This window comes from Suricata suricatta, chromosome 11 (assembly GCF_006229205.1).
Source record: "Suricata suricatta isolate VVHF042 chromosome 11, meerkat_22Aug2017_6uvM2_HiC, whole genome shotgun sequence".
In the NCBI taxonomy this organism is placed as follows: Eukaryota; Metazoa; Chordata; class Mammalia; order Carnivora; family Herpestidae; genus Suricata; species Suricata suricatta.
This window is the reverse complement of record NC_043710.1, coordinates 32,036,229-32,061,856: the sequence shown is the minus strand read 5'-3', so window position 1 is coordinate 32,061,856 and position 25,628 is coordinate 32,036,229. Positions and strand designations below refer to the sequence as shown.

Here is a 25,628-nt window from a genome sequence, read left to right as displayed (position 1 = left end):
GGGCGCCTGGGCAGGACGCACGCGCCGCGGCCGCAGCTCCGAGGGGCGACCTACCCCCGCCGCGGGGAACCCCGCGTCCGCGCCCTCCGCGGAAACCCCGGCTGTCCGCGCCCGGGCGGGAAGGAGCCAGAGGAAATCCGGTGTCCCCGGGGTCTTGCTCCCCTTCCTGGCAACTCCCTCCGCCCCATCCCAGCACTCAAGTTCTGCGGGAGAGGGCGTGCGTTTTCCCGGCCACAAGACACACCTTCCCGCACCTTCCCGCACGACGGAGCTGCAAACGCCAGCACACAATGAAATCGCACGGAGCATGGGGGCTATTGGTTTACTCCGCTGTCTTAAACACTCCGGCTTAAACAGAGTTCGTGCACTGACCTCTCCAGAGTTTGCCTAATAGGAATTCAATCAAGATAATAACGGCATTTTTTATTAATGAACGCCCCCAGATAACGTTACACCAAGTTACTTGCTCCAGCCAGGAAGCCGAGGCAATGACAGACCTCACTAAAGCCACACGCTTTCTAGCAGACCAAACAGAGAAAAACGGAAAGAGAAAGAAAGAAAAGAAACCCACCTTTTCAGTCACTACTTGTCAAAGTAAACATCAAGGCAGCTGCTCTGGGGAAGACTTCGGCCCCAAAACTCCTAGACTCTATTATTTTTTTCACGTTTCCTTTGGTTAAAAAGAAGTGGGGGGTGCGAGTCTTTGGTGCCCGGTATGTACTCCTTCTGTTCTGCAGCAAAGAAGTTAAATTATTGATAGTGGAAATTGCATGGCGGAGGTAATACTCGCACCCCCTGAGCGAGGAGCTCCATTTGATCTCGGCAGGGGCAGGGAGATTTCATGCTAGCTCGCCAGGGGGAGCGGCAGCGCGAGCAGCCCTCTCCGCGGTGAATGGGAAAGTGGGTGGGAGTCCACGAGAGGGCTCCACGGTGCCTTGACGTGCGGTGTCATATGATACCTCCGCTGCCTCGAAATAGACACTCCAGTGCACGAATTACCAGAATCAAAATTCAGCGCATTTAAAATGATACATCTTTTATTAGAAGAGTTCCGTTCCAGGGCATTGCATGGTTTTGCAGATGTTTTCACTTCCCTCCCTAGCAAACTTACACACATAAACCAATCCTTTTAATAATGAAGCTGGGCAGCAAAGATAAATAAAAAGCCTTCTGTTTTTTACCTACGCGGGGAGGGCGGGGGGCGGGGAAGACTGGCTCAATTAATCCTCCCCTCGCGCCCCTCCCCCACCCAGCGAAGAGCAAGCAGACTTCAGGGTGCGGGTAGCCAAGAACCTTGGAGAGAACTGAAGTGCCTAGGGTCCTGAGAGCTATTTTCAGTTGGCCATTGGACGAACGCTCTTACCCGTCTACCTAGGTTCCTGCTTTTTGAAAGCTGATTTTTCTTCCCATAAGTTCAAACGATTCGTACGCTCCTGGGAAAGACCGTAACATAGAGAATAAGGAAAGAGGCAGCAGTACTTAGTTTGTAGTCCTTGGACCTCCCGTAAGCGTACATCCCGTATCATCCGGGTGTCTACTAAAAAAGCAGATTTCTCCTCCGGAATTTGTGATTTAGTAGGGGTGGGGCAGGGTCCTGGGATTAGCATTTTAACAAGCGCCACAGGCAATTCGGATGCAGAAAATCTGAGGTCACAACCTAAGAAACACTTTCTTAAGGGATGCATAAATGGGTGTCAGAGGAATCTCCCATCCACACACCCACAAATTTGGTGGGCAGTTTTATGTGTATGTGCATTTCTCTGTAATCTCATAGGGGTTTGACCTAATAATTGCTAAGACTCATTGCTATAAGAATGTCCTTAAACACTTCAATATTAATTTGGGGAAAGGGTTAGATTCCTGGACCCTCTTGTGGTTATCAAGAATGTGCGGGTTGAACTAAGTATATTATACTATTACATAGTCGGTTCAATGTATCTAAGGGTTTACAGTTAACAAAATGAGTTTACTTATATTAGCTGTTTTAGAGCTTGTAAAGACTAATGACAGAAACTATTATTATTTTATGAATAAAGAGCCTGAGACTCAGTGCCACGAAATAATTTGCCCAAATTCACACAGCTAAATGCCAGAGACAAAACTTGAATGAACTCAGGAACTCTAGCAAGAAATATCCCTGCCTCCCCCCACCTCAATGTAAACAAAGCTATCTGTTCTTTGGAAGTGTTATCCGAAAGGATTTTGCAAATTGTTGGGCTGAATAGTCAAAATGTTTTTAAAAAATGCATATTCTTAGAGTGTCACACATTTAGCTTGCACCTCTATCAACTTGACAGAACACATGACCCATACAAACTACCCTAGAGCACAGAGGATGAAGTTTATTGTGGAATATTTATTGCATTTGAAACATGCAGGCTAACCAGGAGCAATAAAGGATGAAAGGCGTGAAGCTGAGGGCGGCCACCTCTGTACCTCTGTATTGATACCCAGGGGTGTAGCCTGAATGCAGATAAAATTTCTTTTAATACTGCAAAACCATTAAAAGTCTAGATTTATAAATTTAAACACACACTCACACACGAAACCTTGTACTATTTTATAAAGTAGCGGAAGAGCCCTACCCTAAATGTCTCTTTTTTTAAATAACTTTATGCAAACTTCAAGCCCATGCTTCTTTTTCAACTTTAAATTTGCTCAAAAACAAGTTATTTCCTTAGGTTTTTAAGCTCAATTGTAAATTACTTCCTTCGGGGGAAAAATACCTACCAAGAGTCAATCTTATTCTCAGTGCTGCCCAGAGATTATGGCAAATCTTCTACCTGCTAAATTCACATTGTCACATCAGCATTTTGCTGAAGGAAAAAGTGTTCTCCTTTATGAGACTCTGATTGTGTCTGTGGCCAGTCTTCTTATTCCTTCCCTCTCTTGAATAAATAAATGTTTGTATCTCTACCTTCCAGTGTGTGGTGCAGTCTTACTGAGGAAAAGACAGAGGAGTCAGAAATGGCAGGACTATTTCAAAATAAAAGAAGATCAAATGCCAATTCAGATAAACCCTTTGATGAATCAGACCTCTTGACATTTCTGAGCATTTTGAAACTTTCTGATTTGTGGTTACACTGTTACCAAAACAGTAAAAGATCAGACTTATGATACTGGCTTATTTGCCTTAAAGTACACCTTACATTCAGAAACAATGAAGCTAAGATAAACTAAAGTTGTACTGGTGCATTGCACGGAATTTTGAAAAATTTTTTTATTTGTTTAGTTCAGGTAGCATATGGAGACAGTGTTAGAAGTCTAAGACCATTACAAAATTATTTTCCTATTACAATCAGGGATGGTGCTGAAAATATAGAGCACACATTTCTGATTCTCCCTAAAGATTAGTCTCTCACATGGTCAATATGTTAGAAACGAAGTTTCCAAGTTTATGATCTGAACAGTTTCTCAAGCACCCAAAGGAAGAAAAACTTTACTGTTTGAAAAGAAAATATTCCCTATTTCATTTTGGGAGGGGTTTAAAAAATTAATTTTGAATTAGTCAAAATCTTTATTTATTTTTGGTTATGGGCTAAATCTATTCTAACCCAATGTTCTAGAAGGACAGAAGTCAGGAAGAAATATGAATTCCTATCTACTCTTGTCAGGAAATATAAACTAATCCTCATTACTCAAGTGGGAACAGAGGCAGTAGGCTCAGATTTGACATTGACATATTTTTTCTATTAATAATTTTAATTGGCTGAGGTCAATTCTACTATCATTACAAGCATTTTATGTTTAATTATGTTTAAGTTTCCTAGTTACTCCTGCCTTCAATCCTCCTTGCAAAAATAAAAAAACCAAAATAGTTGTCTAGAATCAAATGAATATACCTCAAAAACTGCTGAAAATCTTAGTAATTAGCATAGGGAAAATAATACATAAACAGAAAACTGTCCTGCTTAGCAGAGTGGCAAAGGTATTTTCAAAGTAATGCTGGATTATTTCAAAGGCCCAATCCAGCATTGAACTATGTCACTAATAATCCCCCAAATTATTAAGGAAGGCCTGTCCCGAGAAAAATCTTACAGGAGAAATAATACCCCTGTTCATTAGATGATACCTTAATATGACGTATACTTCTTCTCTGTAAGCTTTTTATGAACCAGAGGAATAGCCCTATGACATAATCAGATGTGACCAAATTGGTCAACACCTGTTAAAAGAATTATGTAACCAGGCATGGCCATTAGTGGCAAACAAACAAAAGGAACCACGGTATGAAAATGTTCGAAGGGCCAAAATTAGGAGAATAGAACAAGAAGGTCAAAAACCAATCCCATCTGGGAATAATATTTAGTGGGATCAAGAAAAACAGCACCAAACCCATTAGGAAATAACTGAGGCTAACCCCTAAACATATGAGAGTCATCAATTTGTAACCCTCTGAGTTACCAGATTTTCCCGGAGAACATTTAAAAACGAATAGTGAAGAATAAATCGGTTTACTCATTGTAACATTTCTCTAAGCACAGTCAAAAGAAATGTGATTGTAGACTTAGAACAACAGACTGACAGTGACAGCTGCCTGTGGTATTTTGTTGGTGTTATTGGGAGAAGTGCCATGAGAAGAATTAGCAAATTTAAACCAAAGGGCTTCAGGACATTGAATCAAATTGTAAGGAACAGATTACCTTATTTTGGAGATCTAAGTATTTAGGCTGTGTGATGGTGGGGGTGAGAGATTTTCTACTGCTACTTCATATTCTTCATAAAGAAAGTCAGAAACATGTACAAAAAGATAACTTAGAGAAAAAAATCACTGAACTTCTTAAAGTCATATGAAAAAAAAATCACACTAAGAATTTGGCCTATTTTTGTGTGATTCTGAATCAACACAGTGCCTATCTTGAATGGTCTCTTTGACAAAGGACCAGAGCAGGATGTGCAAGTGGCTTTCTTGTCAAAGTCCTCCAGGATAGCACAGGCATGGTAGGAATAAAATACTCAGGGCTACACATGTGGCAGCCAAGGGTCAGACTTTTGATTTGTCTAGCATACAGAACCATTTGGAAACATAAGAAACTCTTGACTTTTCTCAACTTTAGTTCATCTTCAGTTTATTATCTTCATGTCATGGTTACATTCATTCAGTTGATGAAAACTTGCTGAATACCTACTGCCAGACATTTCTCTATGGACTATGTTTTATTTTGTTTTAAGATTTTACTTTTTCAGTAATCTCTATATCCAACATGGGGCTCGAACTCACCACCATGAGTTCAAGAGTCATATGCTTCACTGACTGAGCCAGCCAAGTGCCCCAACTCTATGGACTATGTTAAAGGCAAATGAATAAAACATATTTCCACTCTTTAGGTGCTCAAATTCCAGAACCTAAGATGTGCCTTTTAGTCCATTGGGTCATTTGTGAATTAGTAAAGGGTAGGAAATTATGTTTGGTTTTGTTTTCCCTTGCCATGGGTTTGGTGTATGGAAAGATGACATGCAGCATGCACCAGTGGCCAGGGACAGTAGTGATGCACAAGAAACTTGTTCCCAAAACTGGAAGGGCACCTAGCAGCTGGGGAGAACCCACCATGATGGATCAGTGCCCTATTTACTCTTGGTTGGCAGCATTTTATAGAAGGTAGACAAAGAATAAGGGGTCGTGGATGTAAGTAGTGGGAGAAAGGAAATGAGGCATAGTACCAGCAAACAATTTTTCTAAATATGATTAGGTGGATTTATCAAAAGTAGATACAGAAGGGATGCTAAGAGACTATCTTATCTTCCTCACTGCTCATTGGCCTACCATTACAGACCAGTAAAGGAGATTCCACATCCTGCTTCTGAGGACCTTTCTAAGGATCCAGAAATTCTAGTGCTTGGAAGTTCCCATTTATAACACATTTTGGTTCTTGTTGCAATTTATATCTTATTTCATTTCATCCAACCTTAGTGAGGATGGAGAACAGCTGCTTACTAACCTCCTTATGTTATTAAGTCACAACTCGGACTTTTCTCATACAAGAAATCAGATCTCACAACCTTTCTTCATAAACTCCAACTTCCAATCCATTAATCATTTCCCTTGGTCTACCCTGGACCTTCTCCAAGATCTCCATATTCTTCTGAAAATGTAGAGCCCCAAACTAGACATGTGTGTGAAATTATCCAGGGCTCAGGAAACATGGGAGTCATGAATTATCTGAACACAGCTGTTGGGAAAAACTAAAGGGGAGATTCAATTATACTGACAAATCCTTCCCTTGCAACTTAGAGACCAAAGTGGTTTGTTTCATAAAAAGATGAGCCTTCATGTCAAAGCTGTATCTTTTATCCTTAATTTTTAGATGAAGCACTTTGCAAAAGAAACAGATCTTGAATAGGACACTTAGTTTTTACTTCTTTTCTTCTCAACAAAATTGTTTAAGAACAAGTGACTTTTCTGTACTCCACTTAAATATCCCAAGTTGTGGACCTTTATCTGTTAAAGTGGGACAGTGCTTGCATACTCTCAAGTGTTTATTTTGATATAAGTTCTCTCAGAGGGTAAGAACTATGAAACACTACACTAAGTTTAAAACTTCAACCTTCTCCTAATGTGAACCATATCTTTTTCATTTTGTCTGCCTATGAAGCCTAATTAGAATAGAGTAAAACTAAATTGAAGTCCATAAAAAAGAGTCATGTTAACCTACATGACACCTAGAATCAAGTTTAACTGATCATTTCACTTGTCATTTCTATCTCTGTTATGATCTCACAATCCAGTGTGACCAAATATTTTGGGCCTTCTCATTCTTTATAGCTCAGATGAATAGCATGGAGTCAGCTGAAATACCATTCCTACTACTTATGGTTGTCTCTTTAGGTCACGCTTAGGGCATTCAATGGTGACTACAAAATCAATCCAGTAGTCCCAACAAGAAATTAGGTTAGACACTGAATGAAATGAACACTCTAACAAGAAACTGAAGAGGAGAGGAAAACATTTATTTCCCCCTTCTTAATATAATTTCGAGAATTTGTTAAGGGACTCTGTGACCAAATGAACATTAGTAAGAGTGTTTGCTGTAAGTAGGCATTTCTTAAACCTTGGTTTATCAATGCAGGGCACCAAGAAGTGATAAGTATAGTTGGATCAAAGAAAGGGTAATGGTGATGCAGATGGACAGGACAAATAAAATGTTGCATAAACCTTGAGGAAGAGAGATGGAGTAGCATGGGGAAAAAATGGGGGAAGGTAAAGCCACATGTGTAAAGTCCAAGACCCCTTAATTGATGTTTTTGTCAGTCATTTCTATATGTACACTCAAAGAAACCCAATTTCTTTTCCTTAGACAGTAGTTATGAACTGGGAAAGATGGGTAGTGAATATGAGGTAAGGGAGAATATGGCGCAATATCCAATTTTGGAAGTCAGACATTGATTCCATGATACAAATAAAATGTATTTCTGGGATGCAAATTCAGACCACAGTCAGCTTTCCTCAAGATAGCCTCTCTGCTGAATTAGAAAAATGAAAACCCAGAACTTTAATACCAAATTCCATGCCTCTCCCAAATACAGCAAAATGTGTAGCATTGAGAATCTTTTATTTCATAGACATGTTTTCCTGGAGTACTTGGGAAGAATGAGCCAATACTATTATATATTCTGACCTTTTTAATTTAAAAAAAGAAAAAGTTCCCAGGATAAATAACTGAAGTTAGCTTGCATTGCTCATTGCTTTATGTCTATACTGAATGCTAATTTGAATTACCATTCTCACATAATAAACATATTCTTATGGCATTACAACCAGATTGTGGATGTAGATCATCTTAGAACTACTTTGCAAGCCAAATTTCCATTGCCTTCCATTTTATCTGCACACAAAAACTAATTAAAGTGAGTAAAAATAAGTTGAATTCCATAAAAAAAATCATGCTAACCTACATGATGCCAATTTGTCTCAAAAAATATATAGAAGTTTGACATATTCTTGACTATTTGCTTGACTAACATTTTTAATATTACGTTTTGTTATTGTGTCCTTGATAATTCATACTGTTGTTATTTATGTAATTGCATTCTTCATTTTAGGAAAAATTTATAAATATCTAATTTACACTTCAATTAATTAATTTTTATAAGAGCACGACTTCAGAACAGTACTTAATAATAGAAATTAATCACAAAGTGTTATTATATATATATATGGATGTCATATGAAGAACAAAAAAACCCCAGCCTTATAGAGTATTTATTTAGGGGGTGTTTGGCTACTTAGTCAGTGGAGCATGCAAATCTTAATATCAGGGTCATGAGTTCAAGTCCCATGTTGGGTGTAGAGCTTACCAAAAAAAAAAAAAAAAAAGATTATCTCTTTGGAAAATGATGTGGGTTAAAATATAAAGTTTAAATTAGTAAACATTTTCTAACATTTTTAAGGATTTCAATAAATACAATTAATATTAGAATTCCCCTCTTATTTTTTCATCACTTAAGGGAGATCATCAATGTTTTTGTTTTGTTTTGTTTTCTTAGGGGGAATGGGGAGAAACCTACAAAAATTCTGTCACTGAAAACCAAATAAAGCTGTTGTTAAATCTCAAGAATCTAGAACTGAATGAAGTAACTGAAAATTCAGGGAATAATAGAGAAATCAATGAAAACTTGAACTTTCCATTCATCTTGTCTTAGCTAGTATCTCAATAATCATAAAGTATGGAGTACTGAAGAAGTTTAAAATATAATTAGTTTTGTATTATCAACATTAATTAATAATGACTTATTGGCATACTATAAATCTTGTTAGTTATGCTTATATTTTAGTAACTAATCTAAGTTATATATTAAATACTTTATTTTGAAAACCAAGGTAATGAAAATCTTCCACAGGCTATCCATTGTTGTCTTATGTTTTTATTATTAGAAAATAGAAGAAATATTATTGTCATCTGATATAATTTTGAAGCCATATAACAGTCAAGAGAGTTTGGGTCCTAGTTTAAACTTTATCACTTTTTGACCATGTAACCTGGGCATGTCGTAGCCCATATGGAGACTCTGTGATTCATAAAAATGTTTGTTGAATAAGAGATCTTCACTAGTGTACACCTCACTTGCCTGATCAATAAAACAAGGGCACTGGGCTATAAGCCATGTCTGTCAAATCTGGCGGCACATTCAGACCTTAGCTCAGAAAGAGCATAAAACGGTGATTTCAATGCACCAGGGGTAACTACTGAACTAGATCTTTAAGGTACTTTTTTTCCTTCTATATTCAGACTTCTCTCTGGAACTGTATATCATTTAGTAAACTAAACTTGAAACTCATCTAATTATTTCTCCTCAAGTTAGAGCCCTGAGCCAAGGTAAGGATTCATACTCTTCTCTCTTTTTATAGCATATGGTTACCTCTGACAGGGCTTTAGGTGGACTTTTTCACACATTAAAATGTCCTTTAATATCATCCTTTCCTGCTAGAATGGTTTCTGAGCTCAGGGACATAACAAATACATTATGAGTTCAGGCCATACTTTCTTGCATAAATTGAAGTAGAGGCAGGATGAGGTTTCTGAATCTTTGATTTTTTACTTAACTTTAGCAGCTATGCAGAGATCACTGACTCATGCTAAAACTTACCAGTATGCATCCAATCCCCCATTTAAAGCCACATCTTTTGGAGTAACTGGGTAGCTCAGCTGGTTAAGCTCCTGACTTTTGCTTTCAGCTCAGGTCATGATCTCATAGTTCACGAGTTCAAGCCCCATGTCAGGTTCTATATTGGCAGTTGGAGCCTGCTTGGGATTCTCTCTCTCCCTTTCTCTGTCCCTCCCCCCACCCGTCTCTTTCATGCTCTCAAAATAAATAAATAAATAAATAAATAAACATTTTTAAAAAGCCACATCTTTCTAGGAGGTGCTTTTTGAGGGGAAGATGAATGAATTTTATCGGGATGATGCCCAAGTGCATGTATAACTGCCTTACCTGGACTATCTTCCAGCTTATTTCTAGAGCTCGTGTTCTGAGTTCTGAGTTGGTGCAAATACACAAAGGACCCAGACACCAATTTTTGGCATTCTCCCAAGTGAGATGCTATTTCCAGAGAAATTCCAAGTTTGGAGTGGAGCCTTTGGAGGAAGAATATTGAATTGCACAAGGAAAGCCAATAAACATTTTAGTCCCTAACAGGGGCTGTAAGCCTTGTAATTACATTCAGGATTGTGCCTGTCCATCCTTTTCTTCTCCATATCTGTAAACAACATGTTAGCTTTGGAGATTTGTCATCCACTGTGTTTTTGGAGAGGGCATGCCTCATCACAGCATCTGCAGTACTATAGCCACTAATAGTTCAAAAAGGCAAATTTATGAAATGGCTTCTAAACATGCTAAGTCCTAATCTAAACAATTTATAACATTTCTTACTCAATAACTCTTGCAAGTCAGCTAACTTAGAGCTGCCCTGAACAAGTTAAGAAAGGAGTTAGACATCGTCCACTGGATTAATAAACTAAAGTAAATGGGAGGAAGAACAGGCAGGTGAAGAGTTCCAGATACTCTTCTTTCTCTTCTGTGGCTATACACTTATTTCTGGAAATTCTCTTTCTTGCTAGTGTTTTAAACATGACAACAATTATAATAATAACAGCTAAAGGATTCACAGATTAGTTTACTGAGTAAAAGAAAGGGTTTTGGGATGAGACTGACCTGGCTTTGGGTCAAGCGTTGCCACTTATTGGTTTTGTTAATTTAGGACAGTTAGTTAATGAATTGATGCCTCAGATTCCTTATCTTTAAAATAAGAATAAGAATAATAACCTTTGGCTAGAAAGATTGTTGTAAGAATTCAATTAACTATGGAAATGTAGAGTACTTACCACAGTGAACTCAATACACTTCGATTGTATTGATTGATTTGATCCCCACAAAACTGTAAGTATGAGCACTGTCTCCATTTTGTGATTGTGAAAACAGGGTGTCAAAAAGAATAGGTGCCAGTGAGTGTTTGAAAGTCTTTCATTAGTTAGCAGAGACTCAATACAATGTAGACCAGCACTTGTACTAATTTTGAGATTCTCAGCCATTTCAAAGGGTGTGTTGAAGATCTCTTAACAAAATGTATGTGCAAACCTGAATATGGGAGACCCAAATCAAATCTGGGTGGTAGCTATTAGGTAGGAAGACATGATTTTATAATGGATTTTGGAACCAGAAAACTTTAGCTTTGAATTTTAGGTTTTCCATTTAAGATTTGCTATATAATTTTGGGTGAATCCCTTAAACTCTCTGAGCTCCACTGTCCTTATTTGTACCATTAGAATATAACCCAACTCAGAGGGTTGCTTTGAGGGTTAAACAGTATAATCAAATGCAAAGCAAAGAACTTAGCACTGAATACATGGAAACTAAATGTTCTCTCATCCCATCAGAATTTGCATGTAGTTTCCCATAGTGTGGTAATGACAAAAAATGAAGTCTCTACAGTGTGTTGAGGTTAGTAAAGTCACACCAGGTGTCCAAGGCAATGCTCACTGAGTTAGTGACCAGAGTCTGAAGTTTTTCTCTTTTCAATATAGTGATGGATTTCTAGAGTGGCACTAAGGATAAACTTTACAGTAATAGCAAACTCAGTCAATAGAAATGTGTCACTAGACCTTAACCATCTCATCAGTTGGTTCTTTCTCCACTTGGCAACTTGTCTAATGGCAAAAGTACATTTTAAAAGTTTTCCCCAAAGGCCACTTTCTTTTTGCCAGGGAGGTAAACTTAATGGCTAATACTGAAAGACAGCAAGAAAGTAGATTTGCATTTCTGAATCTATGCTATGCTAATAAGCATCCCCCAACAAGTTGTTTTGTGAAATATGTTTGTGAAATGCTACATAGTAATATTTGCAGACTTTGTCACCAACAGAAATCACAGACACCTTCATTTCACTTGTCAGTTGTTACAGACATCTCAAAATATGTTGATGCTCATTACTACTTCAAAATTTTAGCATCTACATACTGTTAGATCTTATTTAATGCATTAAAAAAGCACGTTACTATATCACACAATATACTGTTTTTTATATATCTTTATAACTGTGTTAAATGTAATTGGCTTCCTTTGTAATCTTAAATTTTTTAAAATTTTATTTATTAGAAACATTATTTTATTTACATAGGCTTGGCCAGACTGCCAGGAGTGGGGTCCAAGGCACAAAAGTGGTTATAGCGCTCATGTTAATCCAATATATTCTAAGGAGAAACAATAACAAGGCCATTTTCAAACACTGATTATGGAAGTTGCTGGGGAGGAAGAAGTCCTCACTGGAGAAGGAAGGTAAAAGTAGAAGAAATGGTTTCCTACCAAAGTAACCAGAATAATGAGCATAGATGGTGGAGATCAGTCTCAGTGGAAGACAAATGGCCTTAAGGAACGCTCGTAGAGGGGATACCCCTCTCTGTTTGATACTAGCCCCATTTGGCTTCCTCTTTTATTTTCCTTGCTTAATTTTCTGTTCATGTTTCTCCTTTCTATTCACTCACCCTGCAATATCCTGTCCCCAAGGTTTTAGATCTTCATGAAGCCTTTCTATAATCACTCAATTTGGGTATTTCTTCCCACAGTCACCTTATTACCTAGGGAGTAGGGAGTAGGTAGACTTGATATTTTCCTTGAAGCTGGATATTAAGATAAATAAATTCCAACCCCTTTTAGTGCTGTTAAGTATGGGACCTGGCATATTCTGAAGGAATTTCTAGATTCCATAACATCATAACGTGCAGTCTGAGCACAAAGATCTCAGAGCAGTTTCTTCCGCTGTTTAGGGCAATTGAATGGATTTCTCTTTCCCAGTGGGGGGAGTTTGTTTTTGTTGATCAGTGCATTTAACATTTACTCAGAGGCAAAGTACTTTCAAATTCCTGTGGGGGTCCAGAAAATGCTCACAACTGGTCAAAATGTCTCATATAGGCCACATGTTCTTCCAGGCTTCGGAATGAACTGTTAAATTCAGAGATCACATGTTGCTAAACTGTTGGGTTTTAGAGACTAGATTTTAAAGCTTCTTTTTTTATTTTTAAATTAATACTTTGGAATATATTTTGCCATTTGTCTAAAATAGAATTCAGGAATGATATCTGTCATCCTTAGTGCATCAGAAGTTATTTTAAATATGGCATCTTTATAAAAGTCAATAGCTGCCTCATCAAAGGGCAATCATGTCCAGTGTGGGTGGTTGTGCCAATTGTTTTTGAACTACTGCAGCAAGCTAGCCAATCCTAGGGAATGGCTTGCAGCCTTTCTACACCCACATTTTTTCTTAATTATCTCCACCAGGCTGAGTTAGCTAAGGACAGATCTATAGCATTTCCTGGATGTCAAGATGCCCACACACCTTCTGCAATCCTTGGGCTACCAGCTCCCTTTCATGTTTTTCCTAGTTGGTCCATCTAATTATCTATTATCATGTGTATAGAATGCATTATTTATAAGGCCCAAACAATTTCAGGATGTGATATCTTTGATTTTAAAAAGAAATGACCTAAAAAATTAGAACTTCTTGCACAAAGAAAATAGGTATTTGATAGTGAGTCTCTCTCATCATCCCATATCTTTAAAAAATAATCTGCAGGAGTTTGAGATTGTTGTTCAAATTAAAATTCTCCAAGTCATCATTTCTCAGAAAATGATAGGTTCAATATCTAGATTATTTCTATGCTGGGTTTAAATAAATTGCCTTGCCTTCTCATAATGTACTTCTTAACAAACAAGATAAAAAAAACTGGTGGCACCCAAAATTGTAAGTCATCAAAAGTTAGGGTGACTTGGGCCCTACCTTCCATGAAGGAAGAGTTATCCGCTATATCACTTAAACATTGATCTAAATTGGAATTTAGAGTTTATCCTGAGAACATCCTTCTTTTTTTATGTGTGAGAAAATAGAGATCGAGAGGGACTAATTGATTTTTTTCAGCCACTGACAACTAGTTGGGAGGGAAGCTTGAACTCAGGCTTTTAATTTGGGTCACTGTGTTCTCTTGGAAAAGGTAAGAATCCAGCAGTTTGTCCCCTTCCAGGGATTAGAGCAGATTAAAGAACTAGTCATTGTCTAAACTATAAACTCCATCAAGAAGGTGGCATTTAGTCTTTCTTATTGCTGAATCTCCAGACTCCAACAGTTTAACCATAAAGGTTGTCAGCTAATGTTTATAGCATAAAATTACTAGAGTTTCTATAGAAAGCACACCTTTTAGGCTAAGTAGGAAATGGCCAGTCAAGCTTATGATCCCTGTAAGTATCAAAATATCTACCAAGACAAGCCCGATCTCAGGAAACGAAAACTGGGATGAAATTCTAGAGGCTTGGAAGAAAACAAGCCAGTATGAATTCATGCATCAGATATGGGTTGGGTTTAAGTGACCTCTGAGAACCTTCCCAGCCCTCAGATTCTATGACTCTCAAATAAAAGTAAAGTGCTTCTTGGCTTTGGCTCTTCCTATTATCTGTGTTGTTTCTGGGGGTATTCAGATGGTATGTTAGCTATATGAAGATTCCTACCTTCTTTGATCCTCCAATTGTGGGAGAGGGAAATGGCTTAGGAAGAGGTCATAGCAGAATTTTGGAAACTATTTGTAGATATATTTTTTAATCAAAGAAATCAAAATAGGAGGAAATAATGCGTGGAATCCCTTCAGATACCTAAGTGGGATTTGAGGCAGCATGGTCTGGAGAGGAACAAGCACAATCCTTGAAATCTGAAGGAACAGACTGAGTCAGTCTTCACATCTTACTGCCAATATGGTCTTGGGAAACTCTGAATCTGAATTTCCTCATTTGTAAAAAGGAGACTGAGAACTCCTACCCTACACAGTTGCTGAAGAGATCAAATAAGGTGCGTATAAAATACTATTATTAGGAAATGTAAATAAAGTCTCCATTACAGCAGAATTATTTATAAGACTCCTTTAGAATACTAGGAAAAAACAAAAAAAGTAAAAAAAAAAGTCTGCCTAAACTTTTAAAAACTCAAAATGAACACTTCAAAAATTGCCAAATGAAAATAGAGACAGGGATAAAGCGTTCAACATTCTGATCTCTGCACCATGCGGTTTTGGAGTAGGAGTCTTCATGGAACATGGTACCTCCTCAAGGCACACTTGTTAAAGCTTTAACTTCCAAAGTAAAAAAAAAAACAAAAAAAAAACCCTCCTAGTTTTGAAAGTATAATCCCTCTTAAATCAACGGGGTGAGAAAATTTTCTTTTTATTGTCTAAGAATTTAATCTTTCTCCTCTTAAAGGCACTGCCCCCCCTTCCATAAGATTCAATAATAGCAAGCTCTCACTAAATGTTAATATTTATTTTTATTAAGTACCACACTCTGTTCTTTATATGGATTATGACATGTAAATTTAAGAAATTCATTGCTTGTTAAACTCACCAGAAAACACATAAATACACGCATGCGCGCGCCACACACACACACACACACACACTCACACCCCACACGCACATACACCACACACACACAGCAGTAGCAGTAGCAGATCAGCAGAGAAAGACACGAGCCAAAGAAAGATAATTTGAGATACTTCTGAGGTAGCAGTTGTAAAATTAAAATAGGCAACTCATTAAATTATCCATAGAGTGAAAAGAAAGCTACAAAAATAGATATTTTTCTGGCAAGTCAGTGCTTTTCAGAAAAAAAATTTAGTTTTAAGCAGAATTTTTAAACCAGATGATATCAGTTCATATTCATTAGAATCATTTGAATGGTTAGATTACTTCATCCTAATTAAAAGGAAAGAATAGCTTTACTGGCCTTTGGTATAAGTATACTTAATAAAAAAAATATGTTCAGTTAGACATCATTCTGACAGATTGTAGACAATTTGATCGAGTGAATGTTATCTGAGCAGGTTGGAGTCTGGTCCCTAAATCATAAAATCAAAAATAAAAATCCTCTTTAAGTCCTACCTCAGTGCTGATTTTTCTTCATTTCTATTTGCTGGTTGTTTTGGCTGATTATCTATTTTGTGGTCATCCAGGCCTTGTCTCTCACATTGCCTGATTTGGGGATGTTGTTTCTTACTAAAGCTTCCCCTAGAGGACAGGCCAGGAAAAGAAAAGAAACTAATTCTCTAGCTTCTCTTATTAAAAATTTAGATTAGAGAGTTGATAGAAAAAGAGTCTGGCAAATAAATGAAGACGTTTGTGTAGGTTGACTTTAGATCATTTAAAGGCCTCCTTTCCAATTTACATGGATAGGAAATTAACAAATAATATTTCTTAAGCCAGCAAAAAATTTCCTTTTAAAACCCCCACTTATTGCCTTAACCAAATTAGATGATTATCTAAAAATAACTAGTACCCTGGTCCATTAAATGAAAATGCTGTATGCAAAAAGGAATGTCATAGTGATAGCTTCCACTTATGGAGAGTCTGCTTCCCAGTTTGCAAAACCTTTTCAGACATTTTTTTTTCTATCCTGCAAAAATTGCTGTGTTGTAGGTCTTACTATCAATGACACTGAAAAAGCTACAGGCAGGATGAATATATTTTCATCTGAATCAATACTGATATATTCCATTGGGGGAGCTAGACCAAGCTAAAATCTCACACACAGAAATATTAATATGCAAGACCAAGGGCACAAAAGTAGGCTAGAATATTGTTAATTTTTAAGGTTAAAAATACCCCTCTTCTCTTCACCTCTCTTTATCCCTTTCTAATCTTCCGTCTGATTCCAAACAGAACAATTGAAATTTCTTGCCTTCCTGCTGAGAAACTCTATGTAAATACACATAAATAGTGAATACCAGGTGCACTATTCTTAAAGTGACATTTCCACAGCACTTTAGGCGAAACCATTTTATCTCATAAGTCGAAGATGTGTGAGAGGATGACGTGACACTTTGCAGCTTTAAGTGGTTAAAGATCTCGAGGTTACAAGAATTAGACTGTTAAGCATTTTCCCACCTTGTCTCCCAGAGACGTGAAATCTACAATTTTCTCGGTTCGACTGTCAGATAAATTGGCAAGTCGACTAAAAGGATAATATTCCCTTAACGATGCATTCATCTGAAGCCCTAGCAACTGTATTAGGCAGCAGTGAGTATTCGCTAGCCAGACATCTCTCGAAGAGCGAACTCTGCAATTTAGAGTGACAGATGATTTTTTTTCTCATCCATCAAGCCGCCTCAAAATGTCACAATATTTACACCTCTTCCTTGGTGAATTAGAATCCAGACAGGCAGACAGGGGAAAAAAAATTCCGACCGGTTGCCTCTTGATTGGGGAAAAGCAAGCGTTGCACCTTTAAATTCTACCCATCCATTCCCCGTTCCCCCCCTTCTCGGGATTTTGCAATAAATCTCCCAGTTCTGCGTTCAGCCCTGCAGATCCGTATTTAAAACAGCACCATCTGGGAAGGGTGGGTGGCGATGGTGATGCGGACTCCTTGGAGTTCCTTTGCAGCACGCTTGGAATTGCATCAGACTGATCAGAAATCCCCCCGCCCCCAAGACCAGCCCCTCCCGCCTCGCTCCCCTCCCAGCCCCTCCCCTCTCCTCCTTTCGCGTAGATCTGACTGAGAAAACGACTGGATCTCGGAACAATCTGTGCCCCATTCGTTGCTGCAGACTTGCTCCGTAAACCCTGCCCTACGCTCCCTTTGTGTGCGGAGCAGCCTATCACCGTCATCTGATCCTAGTGCCTGGTTTCCCCCCCCCCCCTTCTAAATCTCCACAATATCCTCGCGTTGCCTATGAGTCCATCCCTTCTACCTGGGCAGAGTGGGGATTCTTTCGTTCGCCAGAACAGTAGAGTGTTGAGTCTTGGAAATAGGTTTTCCCCTACGCTACCCCCACCCCCACCCGCAAGCCCGACTCTTAATTAAGAAGGGCAGATCCGGGAAGGAGGAGTTCAGAACGCCCAAGCCCTGGGGCGAAAACTGCCATTGGGCTTGGCTTGGCGGTCGGAACAAAGGGTCCGGGAAGGGGGTGGGTGGAGGTTTGTAGGAGCGTGGAAAGGGTGGTGGCCCCCGCGCAGAGGCGCGCAACTCCCTGAGTTCCCAGAGGAGAGGCAGGAGGGCAGCGTAGCTGCCGGCTCTGGCCTCTCGGGGTCCCCCCGGGGCGGAGGCGGGGGAGGTGGAGCGGAAGGCTGGGAGGCTCGGAGCAGCGTCGATCTTCCCCGCCTCCCGGCCCACCCCGGCGGCGGCCGCAGCCCCACAGCTCGCCGGCCGCCTTCCACCCGCGCCTCAGGGTGCAGCCTCCTGGAGGTTAGGCGGTCTGAGCCCCAGCTGATTGGTGGCTCCATCCAGCCGCCACTCGGATCCGCGAGTGTTCTTCTTCACCTCTCCAGACGCCCGGGCCCCCTCCCCCTGCCCGCTCCCTGGCTCTTCGGCCCAGAACGGACCTTCTCCTCCCAAGCAGAGGCCCCCCTTTCCTTAGTTACCCCGACTGACTCGGACCTGGGCTCAGTGAGGCATCCGGCCCGGCGGGGGAGTAGAGCGCGGTCTCGGCGGCTCCCCTTCCCTTGAGAAAGCGGGAGCCCTCTAAGCCAGCGCCCGAAACTCGAGGGGAAGGAGTGGGGGGTGGTAGAAGAAAAGAAAAAAAAGAAAGAAACATCCAGCGAGGCGCGAGGGCGACGGAGGGGAAGAGATAGAATGAGGGAGGGATGGAGGCAGGAGGAGGGGGCGGGGTAGAAGGATGGGGGGGCGGGAAGGAGGGAGGGAAGGGGAGAGAGGGAGGGGGTGAGATACATAGAGAATGAATCCTTCTCACTAGAAGAGCTGAAATTACCTTGATTCATTTTGTGTTGGAGATTTAGCGCTACCTCCTACCCTGTCCCCAACCTCCACCTCCCCTTTCCTCACCGTATAACACCTCCACCGCCTGATTCTAAATGATACATAGTCAAAATTTGGGAAATCGAATGTTGTGTAAAAGCTTCATAATTAGTAATGAATCTACTGTACACACACACACACACACACACACACACACACACATAGGCAAAGAGAACGGAAAAGAAGAAGGTGAAGGGGAGAAAAAGAGAAATCTTACATTTGAATCAGACATTTGCAGGTCCAAGTTAACTAAACTCATTATATCCGCAGGAAGACTGAGCATTTTTTTCTTCTTTCTTTTTCTTTCTTTTTTTTTTCTTTTTTCTTTTTTTTTTCCTTTTCGCTTTACCCCAAGGCTCTCACCTAAGGCAATCCAAACTGGGCAAATACCAGGAAACAACCCCCCTCTCACGCTCTCCTTCTACCTCCTCCCCTTCACCACGAGTCCTCTCAGGAAGATCGAGTATCAAAATAGCTCAAGAATTGGGGTTGCAGGGGGTCCCCGCCCCGATGCTTACCTTCTTTGCGGCTTACACCACCCCGGTGGCTAGATCCTGGAGATAAACACTTGCATTTCCCAAAGTTAACCCAGTATACCAACCCGGAGCTTGCCAAGAGTCTATTCCAGCCTACACCGCTAGGAAGCCAACTTCAGCGAGCTCAATGAGGGGACCAAACTGGGGCTCGCTTTCCAAACGCTCCGCTCCAAAATCTGACTCCAGCCCGATCTCGATATGAGCCGAACCTCAGAAAAGACGCTTCTTAAGGGCGACACGGAGCTGGTTTTACTGCGGGGCCAAGACGGCTACCTAGGGTACCACCACCTCGGACACATCCGTTGGCGCTGTCCAAGGTGCTGAATGGACTCCGATCTCCCAATTATACACCCGGCGCAGCAGGAGGAAAAGGCTAAAAAATCTCTAATTCAGTGCTACTTGATATTGCTCTAGACGGTTTCTTCCACTTCCTTACGTTTTGTCACGTGTGGATGGCTTTGCCAAAGCCATCCTGTTAATAGTTGATCACATGTTGATGAGACCCTTTTCTTCTATGAGAGGATTACCCATTTCATTACTGGTGATATGCACTTCTGACTTATTTCTCCCCCACCAACCCCACCCCCATCCGCACCCAAACTCCCAGTCTCTACCCCATCCTTACCCCCCTTCACTACCTGAACCCAGTCTCTAGTAGCATTATTGTTTTTAGATGAATATTAACCCCTAGTGAATGTCAATTACATGCCCACATATAAATCATAGAATACGCTCATATACCACACACATAGAGGAAAAAAATGGGATGCAAGAAGGCTGAGAGAAAAGCATCAGCCTTGAACGGCCAATATAACATACACACACACACCCCCCTCCAGCTCCAAGTTTGTTCCACGCAGTTCCACATTGCTGTGTTAAATCTCAAATGATTCCAATTAAAGTTGCACTATGTAAAAACCCGATTCTCCTGGCCTGAGTAGCTGCTGCTCTTTGGCGTGTGAAGTGCCAGAAAGAGCTGTGATATGCCCGTTGTTAAGCAACATGTCAAGATTTTTCAATTATAATGCAGGGTTTATTGCTACTCACCATTGTGCCTTTGCTGTCCTGGAGACTCAAGTGTCTTAAAATCCCGTCTCCCCAACAGATGCTGGAAGGTAATGTGTCTTGTTTGAAGTCATCATGTGAGAAGTTCGGCTTTGCTCAGTGGATCGCCCACCACTTGGTGTGACTTATGAATCTAATAACCCTTTGCAATATCCGCAAGCTTAAACTCTCAACCACCTTGGCGACTACAGAAGACAAAGCAGCTGGCATCGATGTTGAAAAACCTATAGATTTACGCAAACGCCCTCACTCCGAGAGACACGTTTTCTCTAGAGTTCTAACGTGATTCTAATGAATGAGCGAGGTTACCAATGACTGCCCAACTGCCCTGCTATATAGCGGGTGGTTCCTGGGGCTGCCTCCCAACCGCCCGTCACTGAGTCCTGGCACAAAAAGTTCCCCGGGAAAGTGAGGAGTTTCAAGGTACCCTCATAAAAATAACCCAGCCTGCACACCGCTCCCTTGCCCACTGCTCAGGTCACACCTGGAGCTCTGGCAAAACTGAGCTCGGCTCGGGAGATTTCTCTGTCGCCAGGTAAGAAAACCTTCGCCTTGTCAGGCTAGGGCGGGAAGACCGCGGGGGAACTTGTTGCTTATCAGCGCCAGCAAGCTACCGCTTTAATAATAATACCAGAAGAGCGCAAGGGGAGGGGGAGGGGGCGGCAGCAACGACTATCCGTGCTGTTTACGTGACCAATTCACTGTTACTCCCTTGGTAGAAAGGAAACTTCTTAGAAAAGTTCGTGCCCCTCCCCCTCCCCCATCATGACTAAGGGTCTCCAGCTGATGAAGTCGTGAGTGATGATCATGTGAGGGGTTGGGGGCTAGGCGGCGGGAGGTGTGGGTGAGTGAATTGTCCTTGGGAACAACTGCATGCGTCGAAGCGCGCATCAGCCCGACAACTTTTCCTTTCCCTCTTAGGGACTGATGACTAGGCGAGAGGCACCAGGGCGAGCCACTAGTTGCCCACAGGAGCCTGTGTAAACCGAGCTCTCGAGCGGCTGAGTTGAATGAAGTTATAACTGCGTTTGCTCTAATAGGTTATGGCTTCTCAAATGTGAGTTAACAGCCCCGGTGCGCAGCTAGGTCGGCATGGCGCGCCGCGGAGTGTGGAGCCGCGGGCAAAGGCAGAGAAGGGTGCCACCTCCGCGGCTCGGCGCTCTGCGTCCGCTTGGTGCTTCTTCCCCGGAGCCGCTTCCGCCATCCACGGGGGCCCTGGGTCCGCAGAGTGCAGGAGTGAGCGCGGCGGGGAAGCTGAGCAGCGCTCGGGAGGAGCCTGAGCTGGGATTTCGAGCAGTGGGAGGGGTCTCTCCCCGGAAGCCCCGCGGTTTAGACCCGCGCTCCCTCACCGGTGGCTGCGCAGGCTGGGAAGTGGAGAGGTCACGTGTCGGCGGAAAGTAACTTAGGAAAGGAGGAACTTCAAGGAGATGAAAAAAAAGGGGGGGGGGTGGAAGCACATTAAAACAAACCACCTTCCCACTCCCTTACCCCCGCCCCCGCACCGGGTGTAAAATAAAGGTAATGGCGAGAGAGGTGGCCAAGGGGCCCCTCTCTCTTCTGAAGACTGGGATTGAACTCGGGAAATCTCGAACAAGCTATAACTCGATCTTTGGTGACGTCCTCCAGCCTAGGGAGGTTCTAACCCAAGGTATCTTTCCACTGAAGCTGCCCTTTGCCTTCCCCCAGCTAGTGCCTGCCAGCCGAGCTGAAGAACCGAGGAGGAATGTAAACCAGTTGTTATGGAGATGCCGGTCGCTCTGAGGAGCGCATGTGCCCAGGGAAGTCCCCAGAAGGATTTCAGGTTTCGTCGTTTTGGCACCAACACCATGATTTTACTTTCCACCCAGAGTTCCCACGAAGGGGAGCCCATCACCGCGTCACAGGCCCTGGCCGCGGCGCTCTTGACTGCAGGGATGAAGCAAGAGAGATGCTGAAGAAGATGGTGGATAGCTCTTAAGTCCCAGACCACCCAGCCCTTTCCAATCTCTACTTTCTTTATGCCAATCAAAAGTGTTGTATTTGAATGTCATCCGTGCTTCCTTGTGTGTCAAAACGTCAGTGACACGATAGGATTAAAGGCAACAGAACATTAACATTTAATGGCTGCTTCAGGGTTCTACTCCCCTCCCCCTCCCATCCCAGAAATGCCTTCCTTTTGGAAAACAGGCTTTAATTTCTAATTCTGTATATGGACTTGTGCTCATTGGAATCCCCATTGGCACCGGGTTATTATTATTATTAAAAGTAAGTCCAGTGTTGAGTATATCACTTTAGAGATGCTTTGAGAGCCAACCTAGTTTATCCTCGGCTCCAGCCATGGGACAAATATACAGATGCTGGCGAGACCTCATTAGAGACAGTTCTAGACTTACCAGGCTTCTGGACACCTGAGGTAGGTCATGATTAAAGGATGCCAGACACCCTCACAGTCATCAGTGCATCAGTTCCCTCCAACTAAAAGGACTGCTCAGACTGACCACAAACTGCCACTTTTTGTCGATCCATGAATTAGCCAGCAGATGCTGCCCTAAGACTGGAACAGCTGGCACAGACCATCCTCGGAGGTCTTGGGGTACAGGTTTTGTGGACAAAACTGGTTTCCTGGGAATGCAATTCCTAATGCTATAATTAAGTTCCCCTGCCTATTCAGTGACTCTGGTACAGAGCTCAAATCTTGAAGTAACACAGGGAAATGAGCACTATATGAGCGTAATTATTCCCATTGTCATCCATGTGATATATTTATTTGACTTCTTTGTCAGAAGTTTGTAGTTTGTATAGACTATCAGATATTTCCCTGATGGATCTTCATTCTGAAAACGAATGCCATATTTTATAATAGAGTACCCTGAATTGTTAGCTTGGGTGACTGGGGATTCAAAACATGAATGATGAAGTAGTTTGAAATGATTTAGACAACACATAATTGCACTGAAAATATTTTCCAAGGAATATTTTTGACCAGTGCCTTTCTTTCTTGGAGTCATTATTAAAACCTACAAGTCATGGACCAAGATGAGAAACAAGAGTTGCTCTATAATGTGAGTTTTTATAGAGAGTTGGGGAGAGGAGTGAAGAGATAATGTTTAACACAAACTATTTTTCTTCTTCTCTTGATTTCTCAGTGATCTGATGGAGAATTGTCGTCTCTTGGCACATTATCAGCTCTCCACCTTTTTGTCTCCTTCCACTCACTTACATATTTTCATTTTTTTCCCCATCTACAAAATTCAGTATTTAGTATAAGCAAAGATGGCAGTAATTTCATTTGTTAAGATATATGCCAAGTGCCATACCTGCCACAGTTTTAATCTCAGGAGCACTTATGTTTGAGGTCATCTCATTTTCTCCACATAACCCTAGTCAGCTGTGATATGAATCTCACACTTCTTGAGGTTCATCTGACCCCATTCATTTTTAGAAATGGTAAGAATATTTCAAGCTGAACAGTAAATAAATCTTGTTCCTTAAAGATCACTACTCCACAAGGTAGCCAGATTTAAAGCAAAGTGTATTAATATAACCTAGAAGAAAGAATTTTTGCTCTCAAACCATGAATATTGTGTTCCTTATAAGTGACTTGTCTCATGTTCACATGTGGTTTTCTGCCAAAGCCATAGTTGTAAAAACTGTTCATTGACTGTACCTTTATGAAGATGAGTATAAAAATTATCAAGAAGGGACTTATCTGGACTAAGAGGCACAAGAATATCATTAAAAAGATGTGTGAAGAGTTTCAGAATTAATGAAAAAGAGGTAACAAAACAGGAGTATCTGCAATCAGCAATGAAAGAATATTCCTTTTACTTAGAAATTAACAGTCACTTGGAATATCTCTTGAGACAGTCTTTTCTCTTGAAATCCAGCATATCATATTTAAAAAAATGGCTTGGGTCCTCTCTCCCCCATATCAAGGCAGAAGTGATGAGACAATACTTCCATTCTTTCTTTCCAATTTTTCTTTTCAAATCTATTTGATTGTAATTAATTGACAAGTCCTCCATCTCACCTTGTGTTGGATAGATTAGTTCTTTCTTCTCTCTTACTCCTACATCTTCTTGCCTTTCAGTACTTACCCTATGCCAGGAACTTCATAGGGGCTGATTATCTATATATTAATAATTCCCTACCCTAAAGAGTCTCAGAATCTCATAAACACGAGATCTAATCCATGAAGAGTTGGGGAGTTAGGTGAAAATGACACAGTAGAAGAGTGTTTGGCTAATTATTGCCAAGATGCCGGCAGTATCTTTTCCTAGTCATTACATCAGGATCACTTGTTAATACCAATGAAGAAGAATGTTCATAGAGAAGCTTCAGATGGTGGCATAATTGCTGTCTTGGAGGCTAAAAAGCCCCCAAAATAAAAAAAAAAAAAAACACCAAAAACAAACAAAAAATAAAATCCCAAAACAAACAAAACCAGCAAGAGAGTTCTGTTTATGATATAAGAAGTGATTCTGACCAGGTAGGAAGAAAGACTGGCTCCCTTAGTCACTTCCTGATCTTTAATCGTTCTCCACAGGCAATAGAAGAAGAGGCAAAGAATCACGATGCACAATTTGGAAAGCTTTCTGAAAACAAGAATAGGCAATGATTGCCAAGAGCTTGATGTTGAGCTCATATTTAAAAGAACCTAAGGAATCTTCCAGTTACAAACCTAGTTTAGTTAGTAAGGAAACAATCAGAGCGTCAAAAAGAATCAAGCAAGAGAAAGCCTTGGAAACGTTATGGTTTAGTTGCAGTAATCCCTCTGCATTCTTGAATCTGGCAAGTAAGCATGAGATAGATCTGATCATGACTTAATTTCAGGAAAACCAGACAACCCCATAATGAGACTGAAGCAAGACCACGTGGAATATTGAGGAAGAATTGAATGACTTTTTCTAAACAGACAAGAGATGAAGAAGAGGAAGTAAGGGTGGAAAGTAAGGGAGAAGTGACATTGTTAATATGAAAAGCTGATAGGATATTAAGACAGGTCAAGAACATGTCCAGTCAGGGCTTGCAATAAAATATACTTAGCTGAATTTAAGATATTAGAAATTGAATAAAATAAGAAAGGAAATCCCCAAGGAGTCACATAACAGGATTATGAAAAGGCAAATGAAAACTAGTAAAAATAAGAGATTCTGTATGATGGTGAGGCCTAACAGGGTATGTTTGAGATTTAATCTGCCTAAAACATCTGGAGGGACACTTTCACAGGAGCTAAATCTTGCTTTTTTTTTTTTTTTTTTAAAGTAA

General features: G+C 40.8%; 1 protein-coding gene across 5 annotated transcripts in view; it reads right to left on the bottom strand.

The window, feature by feature from the left end:
* The window catches only part of BDNF (brain derived neurotrophic factor), a 56,321-nt gene extending 35,887 nt beyond the window's left edge, over positions 1–20,434 (bottom strand). Inside the window, exons 1-2 of one of the 5 annotated variants that reach the window (XM_029957153.1) lie at positions 18,998–19,072; positions 572–726 (exon numbers count right to left, since the gene is read on the bottom strand). Coding sequence is in view for 1 of the 5 variants with exons in the window: in XM_029957152.1 (XP_029813012.1) it covers positions 20,364–20,366 (3 nt within the window). In the remaining 4 variants the exon portion in view is untranslated. Of the gene's footprint in view, positions 1–571; positions 727–18,402; positions 18,477–18,997; positions 19,073–19,298; positions 19,489–20,363 lie in introns of those variants that run through there. The other 4 variants (XM_029957152.1, XM_029957154.1, XM_029957155.1 and 1 more) reach the window with 4 other exon arrangements.
* Positions 20,435–25,628: the final 5,194 nt, after the last annotated feature.